Source organism: Giraffa tippelskirchi, chromosome 7 (genome assembly GCF_054371585.1).
Source record: "Giraffa tippelskirchi isolate mGirTip1 chromosome 7, T2T-mGirTip1v1.2.pri, whole genome shotgun sequence".
Classification (NCBI taxonomy): Eukaryota; Metazoa; Chordata; class Mammalia; order Artiodactyla; family Giraffidae; genus Giraffa; species Giraffa tippelskirchi.
The window spans coordinates 32,165,080-32,184,462 of NC_137281.1; the positions used below are offsets into that span (position 1 = coordinate 32,165,080).

Consider the following 19,383-nt stretch of genomic DNA (forward strand, 5'->3'; position numbering starts at 1 on the left):
CTCATCCTAATTAAATATTGCATAAACACAATGAGACACAATAAATAATTGCAATGAGAAATACAAATGAAATAAATAGGGTTGGAAACAACACAACATATTTGAATAAACAAATTACAATGCAAATTGTAGCAGCAAGTGGCATCTTAGAGGAGCCTGTTGGCTGAGTGTCTGTATTCTTACCCAGAAAATGTAGTGTTAATTAAACCATTTTGGTTAATTAGAAGAGAATTGTAAGACTTTATTGCTTAATATGAACATTCCCAGGCTCTCAGCTGGTAAAGAATCCACTTGCAGTGCAGGAGACCCTGGTTTGATTCCCTGGTGTTTCAGTCGGTAAAGAATCCGCAATGCGGGAGACCTGGGTGGGATCCCTGGGTTGGGAAGATCCTCCAGAGGAGGGCTTGGCAACCCACTCCAGTATTCTTGCCTGGAGAAGCCCCCTGGAGGGAGGAGCCTGGCGGGCTGCAGTCCATGGGGTTACAAAGGGTTGGACACGACTGAGTGACTAAGCACAGCCCAGCATGAACGTTTCCAGGTGGCTCAGTGGTAAAGAATTCCCCTGCCAACGCAGGAGACTCAGGTTTGATCCCTGGGTCAGGAAGATCTCCTGGAGAAGGAAACGGCAACCCACGCCAGTATTCTTGCCTGGAGAATCCCATGGACAGAGGAGTCTGGAGGGCTACAGTTCATGGGGTGGCAAAGCGTCAGAGACTGCTGAGCACAAGCTCATAGGAGCATGATAAATAAAATGACTACCACTATAAAAGCACGGCAAGTTTGTAGTTGATAGCCTGGGAGAAGGAAAGCCAGGAAGTGCTCTCAAAAGAAGTGATATGGAAGTCAATCCATACCTGAAAGATGACTAGGATTTATTAAGGCAAAGAGGGATGATTATTCCCCTAGAAGAAACGGCATATGGGAAACACTGATACACAGAAGTGCAAACTGAGAGAAAGAGAGAAAATTCAATTGAGATGAAAAGGCAGGACTCACTATGTGATATCATACAGCTTGGCCAGTGGTTTTACCTCTGCAAGTATATATTTAATCCACTTCATTGGGATGAGCGAGGCTTAAGTGAGATGGCACATGAAAGTTCTCAGAGAAGATTGTTTTACTTAGAAAGCTTAATCTGCTCTGGCTGAAATCAAGGAAAACAGGTTTGTCCCTCATTGTTATTAAAGTTCCTCCAAAATACACTGTGAATATTACTAAAATACAACCAGATTGTATTTAAAATACTGAAAATTCTAACTTTGTAATCAAGCTACAGCTATTCATTTGATCATTATTTAATGTCATGAATGATTTGTTTTAAAATATGAAAAAAACGTTATAAAGTACTACAAATCTGTGAGAAATACTGATATTATTATCCCTACAATAACAGTTATGTGAATTGCCAAAATAATGAATGTCTATTACTTCTCTGAACTGTTTCAATTGTTCATAAACAGACTTACAGGTATGAGATTTGGGGATGCTCTGTGTCTAAATTTGCTCTGTCATCAATAAAATCAAGCTACAAGCCTGATATCTGACCATCAGATTCCACTTCCCTGCTGGCCTCCCCATTGTCCCCTCCTCCTCATCCACTTTAATTCTCTAGCTGTGAGAAAGGCAATATCCTGCTTGTGATATTGGACTGAAGAAAATCTAACAGGATTGAGAACTGAAAATTTGCTTTGTTTTGTTTTGAATTTTAAGACAATATACTGGGGCTAATTTTTCACTCCTGTAAAATATTGCTATGTAAATCCCTATAAATTATTCTGAAATTTTTTTTCCATTTAAGTTCCTGTGTTTCTTTGCAGCATTACCATTTGAAGGTGACACTTGGATACTGATTTAAAGTTCTTTCAGGTGAAGCTAAAACCGCAAACCCCATGGATAGTGTGTTACTGGATGCCCTGTGTGTATGTAGGTAAGAGAAGGAGAAAGTTACAGGGATATCCCACTCTTATCCTAAGGACCAGGCTATTTTATTTGGATCAGGATTCTAAGAGATCAAAATCTTATAAAATGGGGGCTGGGGGTGTTATTTCTTAGATATACAAACTGAAGAGCTTACAGATGCATTGATAGAATGCCCTGGATCTTCATTACAGTAATTATTTAGGGCCTGATGCATAGATGAAATTTTATTTGCCTTATTTTAATAACTGCTGAGATCCATGTTAAGTTCACTGGAATTTATTACGCTATTCTCTCTGCTTTTATATGTATTCACAATTTTCATAAGTTTTTGTTGATTTGTTGTTTGTTCACCCAGGGTCGCTTTACCTGGAGCTGTACTATCTCTCACATGTACTATCTTAGATCAGACACAGCCATCAAACCTCTGCCTCATTTCTACACCCTCCTGTCTTCCTCCAGCCTATGCACTGTCTATGCAGTCACCTCAAGGTCTACAGAGAATCGAGTTTAACTTTAGCTTTTAATTCAGAGAAATGGTAACCCACCTTTCGCCTCAAGTCTGAACTATACTCCTCGTCCTCATTTGCCAGAGTTCTGTAGTAAGCATTTTCTCGGTAATATTAAGAATATGACACCATGCTTCCCATTAGAATATCTCTCCCTTGGTGAGAGAGGGAGGAACAATAGCTGGATTAAGGCAAGATCTTTATATTGGTCCCTTAGCCTGGCATAAACTTTTTTTTTTCCTTGGCCCTGCCGTAGGCATGTAGGATTTTTCTTCCCAGATCCGGGACTGAACCCAGGCACTCTGCAATGAAAGCATGGAGTCTTAACCATACTTTTTCAATAGCACTTCCTGCTTCCAGTCAATTATCAGGCTACTCATTCTCCAGACTTTCTGGCAGGGGACAGAGTGGGCATACTTTCTATAATTCAAATGTGAACTTCTGTTATACCCTTCCATGCAAATTGTTGATTATCTCCCCTCCTGCCTCTGAAACGCCTCCTCCTTCAAGAAGTGATAAAATTCCTTATTAAGATACACATTATCCCATGTGCTGTGCTGGTTCATCTGTCATCATGTCCAGTCACAGGGAGAATTTTTGCCAGATCTCAACTGGGCCTCACTTTTCCCATCTCTGGGCTTCCTTGTGGCTCAGCTGATAAAGAATCCACCTGCAATGTGGGCGACCTGGGTTCGATCCCTGGGTTGGGAAGATCTCCTAGAGAAGGGAAAGGCTACCCACTCCAATATTCTGGCCTGGAGAATTCCATGGACTTAGTCCATGGGGTCTCAAAGAGTCAGATGTGACTGAGCGACTTTCACTTTTCCTTTCTCATTTTCCTGTGAACATGCCAAACAACTGCATTTTGCATTATCCCAAGTTCTTTAGCATGTCTTATTTTTCCTTAAGAAGTGAATCAATATTGAAATGATTTGTACTTCAATAAGACTAGAAAATCTTTAAATCACCGGGCAGAGATTGTGTGTGTGTGTGTGTATTTATGACTTGGTATATTAATATTTCCATGGCCAACAAACCTTCTGAAAACCTTTTTATTTGGTACAGTGTTCCACACCACTCAAGTCAAAGAACAAGCTCTTTTTCATGGTTTGCAAACACTACCAGACTAAGCAAAGTTCCTCTCTCTTAACTCCAGCCATAGCGTGTCCTATTAATCTAACCATTATTAATAACAGACTATACACATTGCCTTTATTACCATTATGCTTAATCTTTCCTCTCAAATTTCTACTTTACCCACCAGCTAGTTCCAATTGCCTTTTTTGACTCAGCTCAGTCATCATCACCATCTAAAAGCTCCCAATGTATTTGTCTATGCAGCTTCTGGTTGCAGAGATGCCACTTCATATCTCTCTCACCATCTAATAGTGACTATACTTCTGAAACACAGCTTAGAGACTTCCGGGCAGCCCAGAAGCCAAGACTCTGCACTCCTGATGCAGTGGGTCTGGGTCCCCTGGTCAGGGAACTAGATCCCACATGCCACAACTAAGAGTTCTCACGTCGAAACAAATATTGAAGATCCCATGTGCTGCAACGGAGATCTGGAGCAGTCAAATATATATATGTACATATATATTTTAATGTAGCTTAGATAGAAAAAAAGTATGAAACCATCCTTGGATGTCTTGACAATGAAATATCTACCCTTTCTATTTATTTACAACAGATTTTATCAAGATTATGTGTGTGCGTATATATTTTTCCACTAAAATGGCTTTTTCGGCCAGTACAGAGCTGTTTGGAGGCTAGTAGGGGTGGTGAGGCCCAAAGCAGCTTCTGGAATTTCTGAGCAGCCCTGTTCGGTACAAGATGGACCCAGTAGTCTTGAGTTACACGGACAATCTACTGCAGCAATCAGATGTCTCACTACTGGATCCTCCAAGCAGGCTCAATGACCATGTTATTGGGTTTGCCTTTGAGTACTTTGCCAACAGCCAATTTCAGGACTGCTCTGACCACGTCTGCTTCATCAGCCCTGAAGTTTCTCAGTTCATCAACTGCACTGGCAACCCAGCAGAGTTCGCCATGTTCATGGAACACTTGAACCTACCCAGTAAGAGAGTTATATATTTGGCCATCAATGATAACTCCAACCACACTGCTGGGGGAACCCACTGGAGCCTGTCGGTTTATGTACAGGATAAAACTGGTTTTTTTCATTATGATTCTTATGGTAGTAGTAACTCATTCCATGCAAAGCAGGTAGCAGAGAAATTAGAGGCTTTCTTAGGCAGAAAAGGAAACAAACTGGTCATTGTGGAAGAGAAAGCCCCTGCTCAACAGAGCAGCTATGACTTTGGGATGTATGTGATATGTAACACTGAGGCCTTGTGTCAGAACTCCTCTAGACCACAGCCAGAATCACTACGGCAGCTACTCACTCCTACACACATCACAAAGAAGAGAGAAGAATGGAAGGATCTCACTGCCAGACTTGCTAAAAATTAGCTGTTGAAATATATTTGACTTTTGAAGTCTCTTCTTTCTGCCTGTCCCCATGTATTGGATGGCTGCAGTCTCAGTGCCTGAGGAAAGATGTCTGGGAGAGGAAAGCTTAGAAAGCTTACTTTCTCCTAAGAGAATGTTGTCCTCTGCATTATCCTAATGGAAAGTGTCAGTTTAACCCTAACTTCAGAGCAATATGTTCTATGAAGATGTCTTCAAAATATGCACCAAAACTGATTAATTCTCTTTTGGGCTCCCTTATCTACATTGGTTTATTCCAAAGAAAAAAGATTGATCTGTAAAAGAAATTAACAGTATGTGAAACATAGAAGCAAGAAAAAAATCATAGAGCAACCAAAAACTTACTGCACAGCCCACATATTTCAAGAGATCAACTGACTAGAAGCAGATCAAGACCTAATCGGATTCAAGATCGAAATATTATAAGTTACTCGGTTCTATGATACCTCTTCCATTCAATAAGCAAAGGCTTTCCCAGTTATAACCTTTGCCAATACTTGATAAAGATGGTGTTAGCCCATAGTCACCCATCTGATTTCTGGAGCACTTTAAGAAAGGGAGGATCTTAAATAACTTTGTTGAAATAAATGTCTGTGGTGGACCTCTTGTTTTACATCTGAAACTTACTAAAAGTTGGTTTATTTTTGAGATGTAAAGGAGAAAAACTGACCTTTCTCAACTCTTTCACTTACTTCAAAATGCAGACAATGTAATTTTTGAAATGTGAAACCAAGATAAAAAATGCTATTCCTTCTAAAAAAAAAAGTATTATTCTCAATAAGAAGACTTTTCTTGGAATTAGCATTGTGTCAGCCATTCTGTTAGACAGTTGAAGCAAATTGTAGTCATCTATTATCATCCATTTCAATCATAGACAATCCCATTTCTAGTTGCTTTTTTTCTAACTCCTGACCTTACCCTGTAAACCCATGGCTGATTCATGTCAATGTATGGCAAAAACTACCACAATATTGTAAAGTAATTAGCCCCCAACTAAAATAAATAAATTTATCTAAAAAAAAAAAAAATTAAAAAAAAATAAATAAATTGTAGCAAGAGACAATAAAAAAAAAAAAAAGAAAACAGATGGATAAACAGTAGCTCTATTAAGGGACTTCCCTGGTGGTCCAGTGGCTAAGACTTCGCATTTCCAATGCAGGGGGCCTGGGTTCAATCCTTGGTCAGGTAACTAGATCCCCTGTGCTGCAACTAAGAGTTCCCATACAAATAAGAGTTCCCATAATGTAATTAAAGATCCTGCATATCATAAGTTAAAAAAAAAAAAAATCACACATGTTGATGGAAGACCCTGAGTGCCTCAACTAAGACTTGGTACAGCCAAAAAAAAAAAAAAGCTTTATTAGGAAAATTGTAACATTCAACAAAGTATTTGCTTCCTCTCTTTGAGTCATGGAGAGAACTGTTTGGGAAAGGGACGTGAGGTCCTCATAAAACAAAGGGAAGAAACTTTGGAGAGTGACATTTGGAGTAGAGGATTCATCCCTTGAGGATTTTTGGGGGTGAAATTTCCATTGATAAATATGAGACAGACACTGGAACAAGCTTGAATCTTGGAAATAAGGAGAGGAATGAAAGTTAACTTTATTGCCTTTCTGCTGTGGGACTCATCTACTGCTTTATTCAGCAACAACTTCCTAAGGAGCCTCTGTCCTGTGCTTGGTATGGAGCTAGGTAGTTGGGTTTCAAAAGTCAACAAAACATGTCCAATCAAGGCTTTGCCATCATAGAGCTTACTGACCAACTGGGATGCAAGTAATTGTTCATCAGTATACTGAAGTTGACAAATGTCTGGAGAGAGGAAATACTGAGGACATGGAAGAATATATGTGTGCATGTTAAGTTGCTTCAGTTGTGTCCGACTCTGTGACCCTATGGAATGTAGCCCGTCGGGCTCCTGTGTCATGGGATTCTCCAGGCAAGAATGCTAGACTGGGTTGCCATGCCATCCTCCAGGGGATCTTCCCAAACCAGGGATCAAATCTGCATCTCTTGTGTCTCCTTCATTGGCAGGCGAGTTCTTTACCACTAGAGCTACCTGGGAAGCCCATAAGAATGTATAAGACAGGTTATTTCTTTTTTGTTGAAGTTATCCTTATAGTCTATAAGGACTGGCTTGAGAGCTGGAAAAAAAAAATACAGGGTAATATATAGAGTTATTTTTATGGATATCTAGTGTTTAGAACTGAAGTTCATGCTTACTTAAAGGAAAGAAGACAAGATTTGAAGACAAAATAATAAATATAAGACCCAATTCTGCCACTTTACTAGGGAGTAACCTTGAATAAATCATATCACCTCTCTGACCTTGAGTTTCTTTGCAAAATGTAAACACTGGTACCTAACTTAACAGACTCCAAGGGCTGTGAGAGAGGCTCAGTTAAGGCAATAAAAGGGGAAACATACTTTGCAAACCAACAAGACCTGTGTGGATTTTGTTATTATTAATAGTATTGTTGCTATGTGAACAAGTCTGGGACTGAGCAGGTTAAGACTAGTATTAATTTATATGACTAAACAAATGGATGGCTCTGGTCTGCTACTACCGAAAGCTCCCTGAATTTCTATACCAAAGTTTCCCTTGTTTTTATAGTTTGGTCTTCTCTTGCCCGAAAGGATGAGTTTTAGATGAAAAACAAAATAGTTGGTTTTAGACTCTGTTTAGGACTCTTTGGTGATGAAATTTCCATAGCTAAACCTAAGACAGGCACCAAAACAGACTTGCATCTGTTCGGGGCTGGTCATGGATTTTGTCAGTGCTCTGCCCAAACCCTTATCCCAAACCCCACCCCCAACCCTTCTTACCTGTTCTGTGTGCCCCTGTGCAATCTGTGTTTCTTCTATTTGTATCTGTAAACTTCTTATAGAACAGCCTTTGATTACTGGAGGTGCTTTTACCTGAAAGCACAGAAATTAGAATTGCATGGTTGTTTACGATTCAAACAATGTCCCTACCTCCAAATACGGGCAACTCAAAGACAGGGATGGACTAACTCAGGACTATGAAAGCTCAGTTCCTCCCCTAGAGTTCAGACAGAGCTCATCTACTTACTGAACTGAGGCTGAGACTGTTCTTAAAATTTTATCCTTGTTTGGCTTGTTCCTCTTGCCAAATTCTCCCAATTTCCTATTGTCCAATTTTCCCTGTTTCTCTTTGGAGTATTTTCTTAATACATGATCCTCCTTTCTGTGTCTGCTTCTGGGAACCTGACCTCAGGCAAATCCCCTTAATTTTGAGAAGCTAAGATACACATACTTTAAGCAAGTGGCTAAGGAACCCCAGCATGGATTTGTCTACGTAAGTGGGAGAAAAACGACTGTGGAATAGAGACAATTATTTTGGCAACAACAGAGGCATTATCTCAAAACTTTTCCCTTTGAAGATCGTACTGAATAAACTCTAGTGGTAATAAATGTATTCAGTAGTAATTGAATTATGCCTCTGCAATATTTACTGTAAAGGCACTGGGGGCATATAAGACATGGTATTTTAGACTAGAAGAGGAGACATATTACTTGATAATAAAAAGACTGGAGTTTTATACTGTACTTAAAAATTAATAACCATTGTCCTTAGAATTTATAAAGTGTGAAATAACTTGCATTTATTCAATGTAGATAACTTTACATATATAAGCACATTTAATTCTCAGCACAATCATGTGAAACAATCATTCTCACTTGAAGATGAGGTGAATAATGTAAAATTAATACAATAATTTATGCAAAAATATACATAGAATACGTGACTGATGCACTGCACCTTAGTGTACTTCAAATCCTGTGTTTATTGTACTATGCTGTAGAGTTTCCTAAATAGGACACAAGACAGGAAACACTCAAAAACAAACATGCAAAGGACAACAATCTTTTTCCAAGTGATTTAAAAAGCTATTGGATGAGAGGAGATTTATATTTTAGTTCTGGTAATTTGGATGGAGCAATCTTTTCACATTTATACGTCCTGCTCTTAACACAGAGATATATGTATACCTTTCAGAATTCTTTTAGTAGTATTTAGTGTTTTTTTTTTTTTTTTTTTAGTGTCTGGAAATCTCAGTCCCCTGTATCACTTCTATTCTTAAGCAAAGATTCTGGGTGAACCAAAATATAGATAGTAAGTTGTGTGAATACAAGATATGGCCTCCATTCTCAACCTAGAAAAGTGAAATGCCTGTTACTGTTACTAGAGTTGAAGATAGAATTAGATCCAAATCTCAACCTACTAGTTATGTGATCTTGTGTGAGTGTAACTTTGTGATCTGGAGATTTCACTGTGGGTAGAAAGGGAAGATTGAACTCTCAGAAGTGATCACAATTAAGTTAGAATATATGTATCTCATTTAAGAGAAGCTAGAGAATATATATTAAGTGAATAAGAAGAACGTATACTGAACTCATGCTTATTATTTATCCCATCCTTAATTTTCTCGTGACTCTCAGAAATGGGTATTAAGTCAGAGTTATCTGTGTTCTGGTTCAAATAAAAGATGATTTTTCTTGAGAGACAGACAAGATCATGGGGAAGTTCAGAAGAGGGTAAGGTCACTCCTACTGGAATCATTATCCCTTGGAGAGGCAGGTTTTATGTAAGATTTGGTTGAAACTTGGTGTTTAGACAATCTCTGTTTGTGTTAGTTGCGGACACCTTCTAATCCATCAGATAGTTACAGCACAAAAGGTATGGCAAACAAGATGCCTATTTTTTTTTTTAAGAGAACTTGAGAGACTATATTTTTAAGCAATTGAAACAGACACTCAAAATCTATACATTCACAAAAACAAAAGTGGATTTCTTTAGATATTTTTTCAGATATTTATATTTTCAGTAGTAATTTCACAGAGATAAAGTCTAACAACAACAACAAAAGAAAAACTCTGCTTCTTTGTCAACTGAACAAAGGCCAGATGCAACAAAGAGGCAAAAGACATCTTTCAGCTCCCTTGAAGTTAAAGTCCTTTGTGTAGTTTCTAGATTTGTTTGAGAAAAAAGAAAAACCGAAACCTACTGAATTAAGACAAGGGATGAGCGTAGCTTGTTTATTCCAGTGCCTGTGATGTACTAGCATCATTTCTTATTTAATAATCCATATAGAGAAAACAGTTTCTCTTTGTTCTCTTCTCTTCCCCTCTGAAGAGCCTCAGACCATGCCCTAAGAAGAAGATTACCAGACTTGTCTTTGATTCATCTGAAAGGCTGTAATTGGGCAACTTCAATTCCCGTTTAAAATCTTTCTGTGGTACTTGAAGGCCCATTTCTTTACAAAGGTTTCTGTTAACTCTTTCCTAAGAGAGGGTCTTCTCACCACCACCTAATGATGGGCTGTCTACATTTGGGTGTCTGGAGAAAACCAGTGTTAAGAACACTTTACAGTCTTGAATCTCACATCCGTAATTTAATTTTCTCTGCAAAACAACACTAATGTGAGTCAGAGAAGGCATTTTGCTGCCTATGCTTTACAAGATTAGTACAAGAGAAGAAATAATCTCGAATCAGGAATCGTGTTTTTAACTCAAGGTTTTAACTTGCCCTCATCTTTATTTCAACAGACATTCAACTCACAAAACAGACTAATAATAACAATCAAAGCCTCTCTAACTGTGAGATTGGTCAAGGATAAAGAAGCAAAACTTCTCTCCCTTATAATCTCTCCTTTCTTGGTGAGAATGAAAAAAGAAATCGTGCTGTTAAGCCATCAGATTCTCACTGACAGGGTTCTCTTGCCATTCATCCACCTTTCTTCTCCTCTTGCATCTCTTCATTGTTCATTTTCCTAAATGCTTCCTCCCTCTCTCTTCGTTTTAGAAGATAACAAAGGCTATCAATTACCCAAGGCTGTTCTGATGCCCTCCTGGCAGTTAGTAATTACATTATTTACACTATCTTCAACAAAGCACAATATACTTTTTTATAGGTCTTTCCCCAGAATCACTGACCCCAACCTTCAAGGCATAATTAATTCTAGTATCATATACGTTGTCAGAATGGCTTTGACAGTCATGCAAACACACACAGAATATTCCAAGTGCACTCCCCTCCCAATCCACACATACTTCCATAGAAGTCTCAATTTTATCAGAAGCCTTAGGTAAGTACCCCATGGGGAACATATGTTTGCTTCTGTTTTGATACATTTTTCAGATAACAGTAAGCAATGCTCACACCTGGAGGTCTTCAAGAAATGCTCAGGACAGCAGGGTTCAAGTGGCTGTCAGCCAGACATGCATTTTTTTGGAGCAGGAGAATCAACTTGATAAGTTATTCGAAGTAGTATGTGAGGAAGCTTATTCAGCTCAGCATAATCACTGGCTGTTTACTGGGACTGGGACAACTGGAAAACTAGCATCATTCAATTTTTAGAGTAATGGAAGTCATTTTGTATATAGGTATATATAATTTCAGTTCTCTTTCTAAAAGATACAACAGTAAATACTTAATAAAAAAGCAAGTGTATAAGTGGGATAGTGAAAGATAAATCTTTTAAAGTAGAAGTTTCTGAAATATCATTAACTACATAATATCTATCTAGCTGTCTATGACATAGGATACACATCTCCAAAGCTAGTCACTGACACTCACTCATGCATATAACACTTTTTTAAAATTGAGGTTTAGTTGACTTATAATATTGTATTATTTTCAGGTGCACAAGAGTGATTTTATAGATTATACTCCATTTATAGTTATTATAAAATACTGGCTATATTTTATATTAATGATAATGCCTTTCTCTGACTTATTTAACTAAGCATAATATCCTCCAACTCCATGCATATTGCTTCAAATGGCAGTTTTATTTTTATATGACTGAGTAGTATTCCATTACATATATATATATATATATATATATATATGTATATGTATATATATGCCACAGCTTCTTTATCCATTCATCTGTTGATGGATACTTAGGTTGCTTCCATATCTTGGTAAATTTTTTTTTTACCTAAATGAGGTAGTTCTACCATTTATAAATATTCAATATTTGGAAAACAACTATATATGTATTCTTGTTATTTTTTAAATCATTATTATTCTTACAGCTTCTAGTTTAGAAAGATATTCACCAATCCTTTTACATATTAATTTCTTTCAATAAAATAAAATAAAATGAATTGTCTTGGCCAGTCTTTCAAGAACTTTTTACTTGAACTTAAGGAGCTTTCATAGGCAACTTGTATTGAATGTCCGCTGTTTATTATGAGTGCTAGATACTCGTATTAAGTCATCTTCTTTTAACAACAACAAAAAAATTGGGACAATTAAATTCTTTATTTGAAAAATGGGGATAGGGATACTTGAAATGTTGAATCTTGCTTAAGATCTTTTAGCTAGTAAGGTAATGATGAAGGATTTTAACCCAAATCTGGCTAACCACAGATTCCAAGATATTTTTCTTTTAAGATTTCCAAGACAATGTTCTAAACTGGAATTATAGATACTTAGATCACTAAGTTTCTTAGTTGGTTACACAGGTGGAAACAATCTCTCAGAAAAAAAATTTTGAGATGAAAACACTGCGTCAAATTTAAATTTAAGATAAAGTTGGTTGAACACTGGAGGCCATGCTCACCAGGATGTTTTTTTCTGAGACCTTGTATCAAAATCTGCAAAACAACTCCAACAGAAAATATTGGGGAAACTGGCCTAAAAAGAATGTCTTGTCAGTCCTGTATCATTGATTATGCTATTTCCAAGACTGCTTTTACTAACCCAGGGTTTCATCAGATAAATTCTTTAATTTTCCACATTGGAGAAAGGGGCAGTTAAACAATCTGTTCACATAATCATATGCAAAGGATCAAAGGAAGTAATAACACTGACCGCTGCTCTGTAGTTTTGTTTAGGCCACATTCTGATCTGTCTATTCACAAGCTATACTAGTGTTTTAGAACAGAGATGGAAATTCTGCATTCAAAGTCAGTACTGTAAATTATCAACAAAATAGAATCTCCTGAACAAGAGGTTCTTTGTTTATGGCAAATAACTATGGCCCATCCTCTGGACGAGACAGACATCCATTTCCAATGACAGTAGGCAAATAAACAGAACTGTACATGCTTCCACTCACAGCAGGGTGACAAGTATTGACCTTGGTTGGCTATGTCATCAGAAGACTGAGGAACAAATTGCTGAAAGAGACTGGAAATCACAGTGAATCTACTACCCTTCCAGTCACACCAGGTGTCTCTGTCAGGACACTCTACAGAATGCCATTAGCAGAACAACAGGGAGATGGAAGTTAACAGCCAGGCAAAAGGGGTCATTCACAAAAGAAGAGAAGAGGACAGGTGAAAATTACAGTTTTGACATTAGTAAGTGGGAATAAGTGGAGATGCTCTCAGAGTGCTGTTTGTAAGCAGGGAACAGGTAATTGCATATAATAAATGCCCTGGAATTGCCATTCTTCCTGGGCTGGTGTGCCCTTTCTCTTTTTCATTGCCTCCTTTGAAGATTTTGTGAGATTTGTTTTATTTTATTTCTTGTCCTTGCACTCTATATTGTTATTGAAGCATCACTCCTGGAAACTGGAGTCCCCCTTTGCCTGGCAGGAAAAAGCAAAACTCCTTTAGAATATTTATTTTATTCCTTATGTCTCTGCAATATAAATCCTCAGACCATTTATTCAAACACAGACTTAAGGGTCCTTTTGTCGGGTTCAGTGAAAATATGATCTGTCCTTGGGATGCCTGATGTGCAGTGAGGAACACAGGAAAAAGGATGAAGACTTCCTAAAAACCCATCACATGTCAGACACTGTACTAGACACTCTTCACTGCATTATCTATTATCTTGGTATCCACAACAAGTAGGAAATTCCAAATTATAGAGTGTTGAATTAATGTAAATGTAAAAAATAAAACAGAAAGATTAAAAATATTTATTTATGTTCTCATTTATTCAAGGCTTAGGTATCCCACTTTTTGATAGTAAAGAGACCAACATTATAATTGAGGATAACAGTTTTTTCAAATCTTTCTTGACTGTCATAGTCAGTATTGACTTGATTTTGGTTTGGCTGCCTATGTGGTTTCAAGAAAGATGTAGCAATTCTAAATGTCACATCCAGACATGCCCAATCCAAGAGGATTGTCCTGGATGAAACCCTTCCTCAGGAACCTCTGGCATCTTTTCTCATGGAGGAGAATTGTGTCATAGGCATGTTACTAAACCAATCACTGGCAGGACAAGTAAGAAGATCATAATTGATTCCAGCTAGTAAAGGTTATGCCTGGAGAATCCCATGGACGGAGGAGCCTGATGGGCTACAGTCCGTGGGGTCGTGAAGAGTCAGACACACTGAAGCGACTTAGCAGTAGCAGCTTAGCAATAAAGGTTAATCTCCTTAGAGAAATGCTGGGCTGCTTGAGGAAGGGAAGATACGGGGTGGGGGTGGGAGGGTGGGAGGAAAGATTAAAAAAAAAAAAAAGGCAACAATTAATGTATTCTAGAATCAGTGATATATTATTTTTTTCGGACACAGAGCATTTAATTACTTTTATGGGATATGAAAACATAAGAAACAGAGGTGGAAGTTGAATCCATTTAATTTAGTATCCTTATCCATTACGATATTCTCCCCAGTGGTTTTTCTCTATTTTTTCTCTATTGTTACAAGGGAGGGTTTGTAGGAGGGGAGAGATGTGATTACGAAATTCTAAGTTCCCACTTTAGCTCATTAACCATTTGAGAAATTTGTACATAAGCATGTCATGCTTCTCAAGTTACGTGAATTGACTTCGGTGCTTTGTGGTTTGCTGGGAACAAACATAACAAGTCCAAAGCTTGGTCACTAAAAATGAAAATGTTATTGGATTCAACAAAAATGGATACAGAACAGCAAAAATACAATATGTGGTTAACCACAGACAAAGCTGTCCCTTCTGCTTAGCTGCGCTGACATCTGAAATGCCTTCCTCTGGCATTTGTTGACCTGATGGCTCCGGTCCAGTAGCTGAGCATTTGAATGCAGAGAATCAATGTGAGGCTAGCACATTTTTGGTGGAATTTGTACAGAAATCAAGCATCAAGCCTCTGTAACATGTTTATAATTGTGTTCCTTCTTTGGGGTAGGAAAAATGGTGAAACTGTTTTACACACCTTGAACAACAAGCATGCCATTCGAAACTAAATTTTAGTTTGAACATGGCATGAAATCACTTAGCCAGCAGGAAGGGAGGTGGTAGAGTCAACTGCTATTGGACTTTGGGTACTGTCAGAAGGTCAACCCAATTTAGATGGGCTTACTGCTGTTTCAATTGAGAACTTTAAGATCATATGAAATTCTTCCCATTTGTAGATAAATAATCTTGTTAAGAATTGGAGGACTTTCTTGGTTGTCCACTGGTTGAGAATGCACTTGTCAAAGCAGAGGACATGGGTTCGACTCCTGGAAGATTCCTGGAAGATCCTGTGTGTCACGGGGCAACAAAGTCCATGTACCCTAGAGCTTGTGCTCTGCAACAAGAGACCACTACAATGTGAAGGACTCGCACCTCAGTTAGAGAGTAGCCTCTGCTTGCTGCAAGTAGAAAAAGCTAGTGCATGGCAACGAAGACCCACTACAGCCAAAAACACATAAATTAATAAAAATACAAAAAGAATTGGAGAGACAAGCCCAACTTTGATTACACTTATCAAACAGTAATGCATTTAGCACGGCTTATGTGCTTTTGGTATCTGGCTACAGCGTTAAGAAATGACCATGTTGAATTTACAATTTAATGTAGCAAGTGGAAAGTGCCAAATGATTTGAGTTTAAATCCTATTTTATTTATTAGTGGTTCTGTGACCTGAGGACAGGGATACCTAACTTTGAAGACTTTTTGTACACATGATTAATAATGCAAGTGTGACTTTAATACGGTGATAAGACTTCAGTAGATATAAAACTTCAAAGAATATGTTAATAAAAAAGAGAGGGTATAATTTAGTGTGCTAATCCTGTGCCCATTTGTCCTCCCAGCGATACTTTGTCCTCTCCTGCGCTAAACTACCTGCAGGTAAACTTATTCTTATAGACTGTGTTTCTCAATTCCTCTATTAGCTCATCTCTGCTTAATTTCAGTCTTTGGAAAGCTCTAGTAGGAGTGAAAACTATAGTGTGTGAAAACAAAATGGGATATGGTATTCTCCATTGGAAACTTCAGTATTATTTCTTAAAATTTTCTGTAAAAGTATTAAAAATAAAACATTTATTTTAAAAATTAGTAAAGAAAGCCCCAGGATGCTTATCTCCTTGCCTCCTCAAGAAGCTTCTCCAGCAGGAGCATGGCATGATTCCAGAGCTCATGGAATGTGACCCCATGGACCATAGCCCACATGCTCCTCTGTCCATGGGATTCTCCAGGCAAGAATACTGGAGTGGGTTGCATGTCCTCCTCCAGGGGATCTTCCCGACCCGGGGATTATCTCTCCTGCATTGGCAGGTTCTTTACCACTAGTGCCACTTGGGAAGCCCTTGGAATGACATACCTGTCCCTATTTTCCCCTGGAATAAGTTAATACCACCTTTGATATATATACATATATATATATATATATATATATATATATATATATATATATATATATCCTTTTTTTTCTTTAAAGCATGGGATGGTAGAAGCTTTCTTCTGTTGCTAATGTCTGGCATGCTTTATGGTCCTCTGTTGGACTTTTGAAGTTTTCACTGAGTAAATATTTCCCTTCATCATTTCTCTCTGTTTTAGAAATTCAGAGTAGTGTTATTTTTCTTGATTGAATCTTAGCTGATACACCTAGGGAAAGCTCCCATAATTAAAGTTATATCCTTTCTACACATAGTCTTTTCTGGGTTTTAATACTATTGCTCAAATGTGACACAAATCACAAAACACCAATTGGTAGAAGCATATCCAACAGCTGATTTTTCTTTATGTTCTCTATCCAAGATAACTCCATTACTACTCAGGTATTAGCACTGATACTACTCTTTGTCTGGTAAACATGAGATTCCTCAGTGGTCTCAATAATTTGGGTCCTCAGCCCTTGTATGGCTGGTTCTTTGGTTCCAGGTTGTGACTCAGCCCTCTTCGTTTCTAGAGTGAAGTCCCTATAAGAAACACAGGCTAACTCCTCCAGCAAAAGAGTGAGGTGGACGGATAGGAGAAAATTTGGTCCCATATTATTTAGACAAACAAAATTTATGTATGGATTCTCAAGGGGTTTTTAAAAGGTTATTACAGGTGCCAGACAATATATTCTCATATTGAGAGAGGAAGCCTAGGTTATGAAAAGTGTATCATGAAATTGATATTAAGAATATCAGTTCTGGGATTTCCCCAGGCTTCCTAGGTAGCACTAGTGGTAAAGAACCTGGCCTGCAAACAAGGAACATAAGAGATGTGGGTTTGATCCCTGGGTCAGAAAGATCCCCTGGAAAAGTGCATGGCAACCCACTACAGTATTTTTGCTTTGAGAATCCCATGGACAGGAGAGACTGGTGGGCTACAGTTCATAGGGTCACACAGAGTCAGACACAACTGAAGTGACTTAGGGCGCATGCACCCGTGGTTAGGACTCCACATTTTTACTGCAAGTGCATGGTTAGGAGTATTAAGATTCAGCAAGCTGTGTGGTACAGTCAAAGTTAAAAGGGGGGAAAAAATAGCAGTCCCATCTATCAATATTACTTACTTTTTTGAGAAGAAAAAATTGTGAAATGCAAAAATAAGATGTGTCAGGCCCCATCTAGGGATCTTCTAACAGGTGCTAAGCCAAAAATCTGAATAGCATACATTTATTAATTCACTGGTCCTCCAGGGAACTTCAGAATTGTATTCTCAGTGATTTGGACTCTTTACTATTTATGGGTTGATAGGATTTGTGAAGATGAACTCTGGTAACCTTAAACCTTGGGGATGAAAATAAACCAAACAACAAATAGTCTATTTGGCCTTCTATAAAGCTCAGTTGAAGTTACTCACATATTCTCTACCTATTAGCTTAATTCAGACTATAATAAGATGGTTCCTTGATAGATATGGACTAAGAACCAGAAGAGTTATAGAATTTTATTATTCAAGGGCATCAGGAGAAGACAGTTGATAAATTCTCCTACATAGGAGAAAATATCTGGGGATATGTTAGAGACCACAAATAGTTGGAGACTTAGTGCAGAATAAAATTCAAAGGAAGGAAGCTTTGGGTAATCTGCAACCAAGGGTAAGGAGACAAGAACCATACTACTTTCTTTCTTCTTTTCCCTCAGGGCTCTTTCTGGAAGGCATGGTGAGTTGCATAAAGTTGTCCTCTGGAGCCTTTTATGTGGATAGGACAAATAAAATTCTAAGCAAGTGGTGCTCACTTCATATATGACTCTCTCCTACTCCACAGTTTTTTTTAATCTTAAAATCTGATCACCTTCTGTTTTATTGAAAGATTTTATGTATTCTAATTCATCCAGTCATTTACATTCAAATCTTATATTCTGTCTCTCTCTAGTACTGTGCTTATATCTGTGCATGTGTGCATGCATGCTAAGTTGCTTTAGTCCTGTCTGACTCTTTGCAGTCCTATGGACTGTAGCCTTCCAGGCTACTCAGCCCATGGGTTTCTCCATGCAAGAACACTGGAGTGGGTTGCCATGCCCTTCACCAGGGAATAACTGTGATGGTTCTATCTATTTCTAGGGGCTTCCCTGGTGACTCAGCAGTAAAGAATCTGCCTGCAATGCAGGAGACACAGGGGATGTGGGTGCAATTCCTCGGTCTGGAAGATCTCCTGGAGGAGGGCATGGCAACCCACTCCAGTATGACTGTCAGAAAAATCCCATGAACAGAGGAACCTGGTGGGCTGCAGTCCATGAGGTTGAAAAGAGTTGGACATGCCTTAAGTGACTGAGCATGAATGCAAGCCAACTATATCTAACTTCTTATTGAGAATTGCACCCATTTGATAATGATTGAGGTATATTTGATTGTGTTATTCTAAGATGATGACTGTTGCCTGCTTATATTGTGCATCTTTAAATAAAAATGTCATCAGCTCGGTTCAGTTGCTCAGTTGTGTCCAACTCTGCAACCCCATGGACTACAGCACACCAGTCTTTCCTGTCCATCACCAACTCCTGGAGCTTGCTCAAACTCATGTCCATCAAGTTGATGATGACATCCAGCTGTATCATCCTCTGTCATTCCCTTCTCCTTCCACCTTCAATCTTTCCCACCATCAGGGTCTTTTCCAATGAGTCAGTTCTTCGCATCAGGTGGCCAAAGTATTGGAGTTTCAGCTTTAGCATCAGTCCTTCCAATGAATATTCAGGACTGATTTCCTTTAGGATTGACTGGTTGGATCTCCTTGCAGTCCAAGGGACTCTCAAGAATCTTCTCCAACACCACAGTTCAAAAGCATCAATTCTTTAGTGCTCAGCTTTCTTTATAGTCCAACACTCACATCTATACATGACTACTGGAAAAACCATAGCTT

General features: G+C 38.3%; 2 protein-coding genes across 3 annotated transcripts in view; one reads left to right on the forward strand and one right to left on the reverse strand.

Annotated features, from left to right (window-relative positions):
• LOC145514263 (uncharacterized) overlaps positions 1-19,383 on the reverse strand; it is a 1,003,391-nt gene that overhangs the window by 161,406 nt on the left and 822,602 nt on the right. For both annotated transcript variants that reach the window (XM_081511608.1, XM_081511609.1), the window contains one exon: positions 7,740-7,832. In XM_081511608.1, the coding sequence (XP_081367734.1) occupies positions 7,740-7,832 (93 nt within the window). The remainder of the gene's footprint in view (positions 1-7,739; positions 7,833-19,383) is intronic.
• Positions 4,230-4,898, forward strand: LOC145512387 (sentrin-specific protease 8-like). The gene has a single exon (XM_081506122.1). The coding sequence runs from the start codon at positions 4,260-4,262 to the stop codon at positions 4,896-4,898; it is 639 nt and encodes a 212-aa protein (XP_081362248.1). The 5' UTR covers positions 4,230-4,259.

What these genes read in the sequence shown, in the direction of transcription:
- LOC145512387 (XM_081506122.1), top strand. Translation starts at nt 4,260, where the DNA reads ATGGACCCAGTAGTCTTGAGTTACACGGACAATCTACTGCAGCAATCA.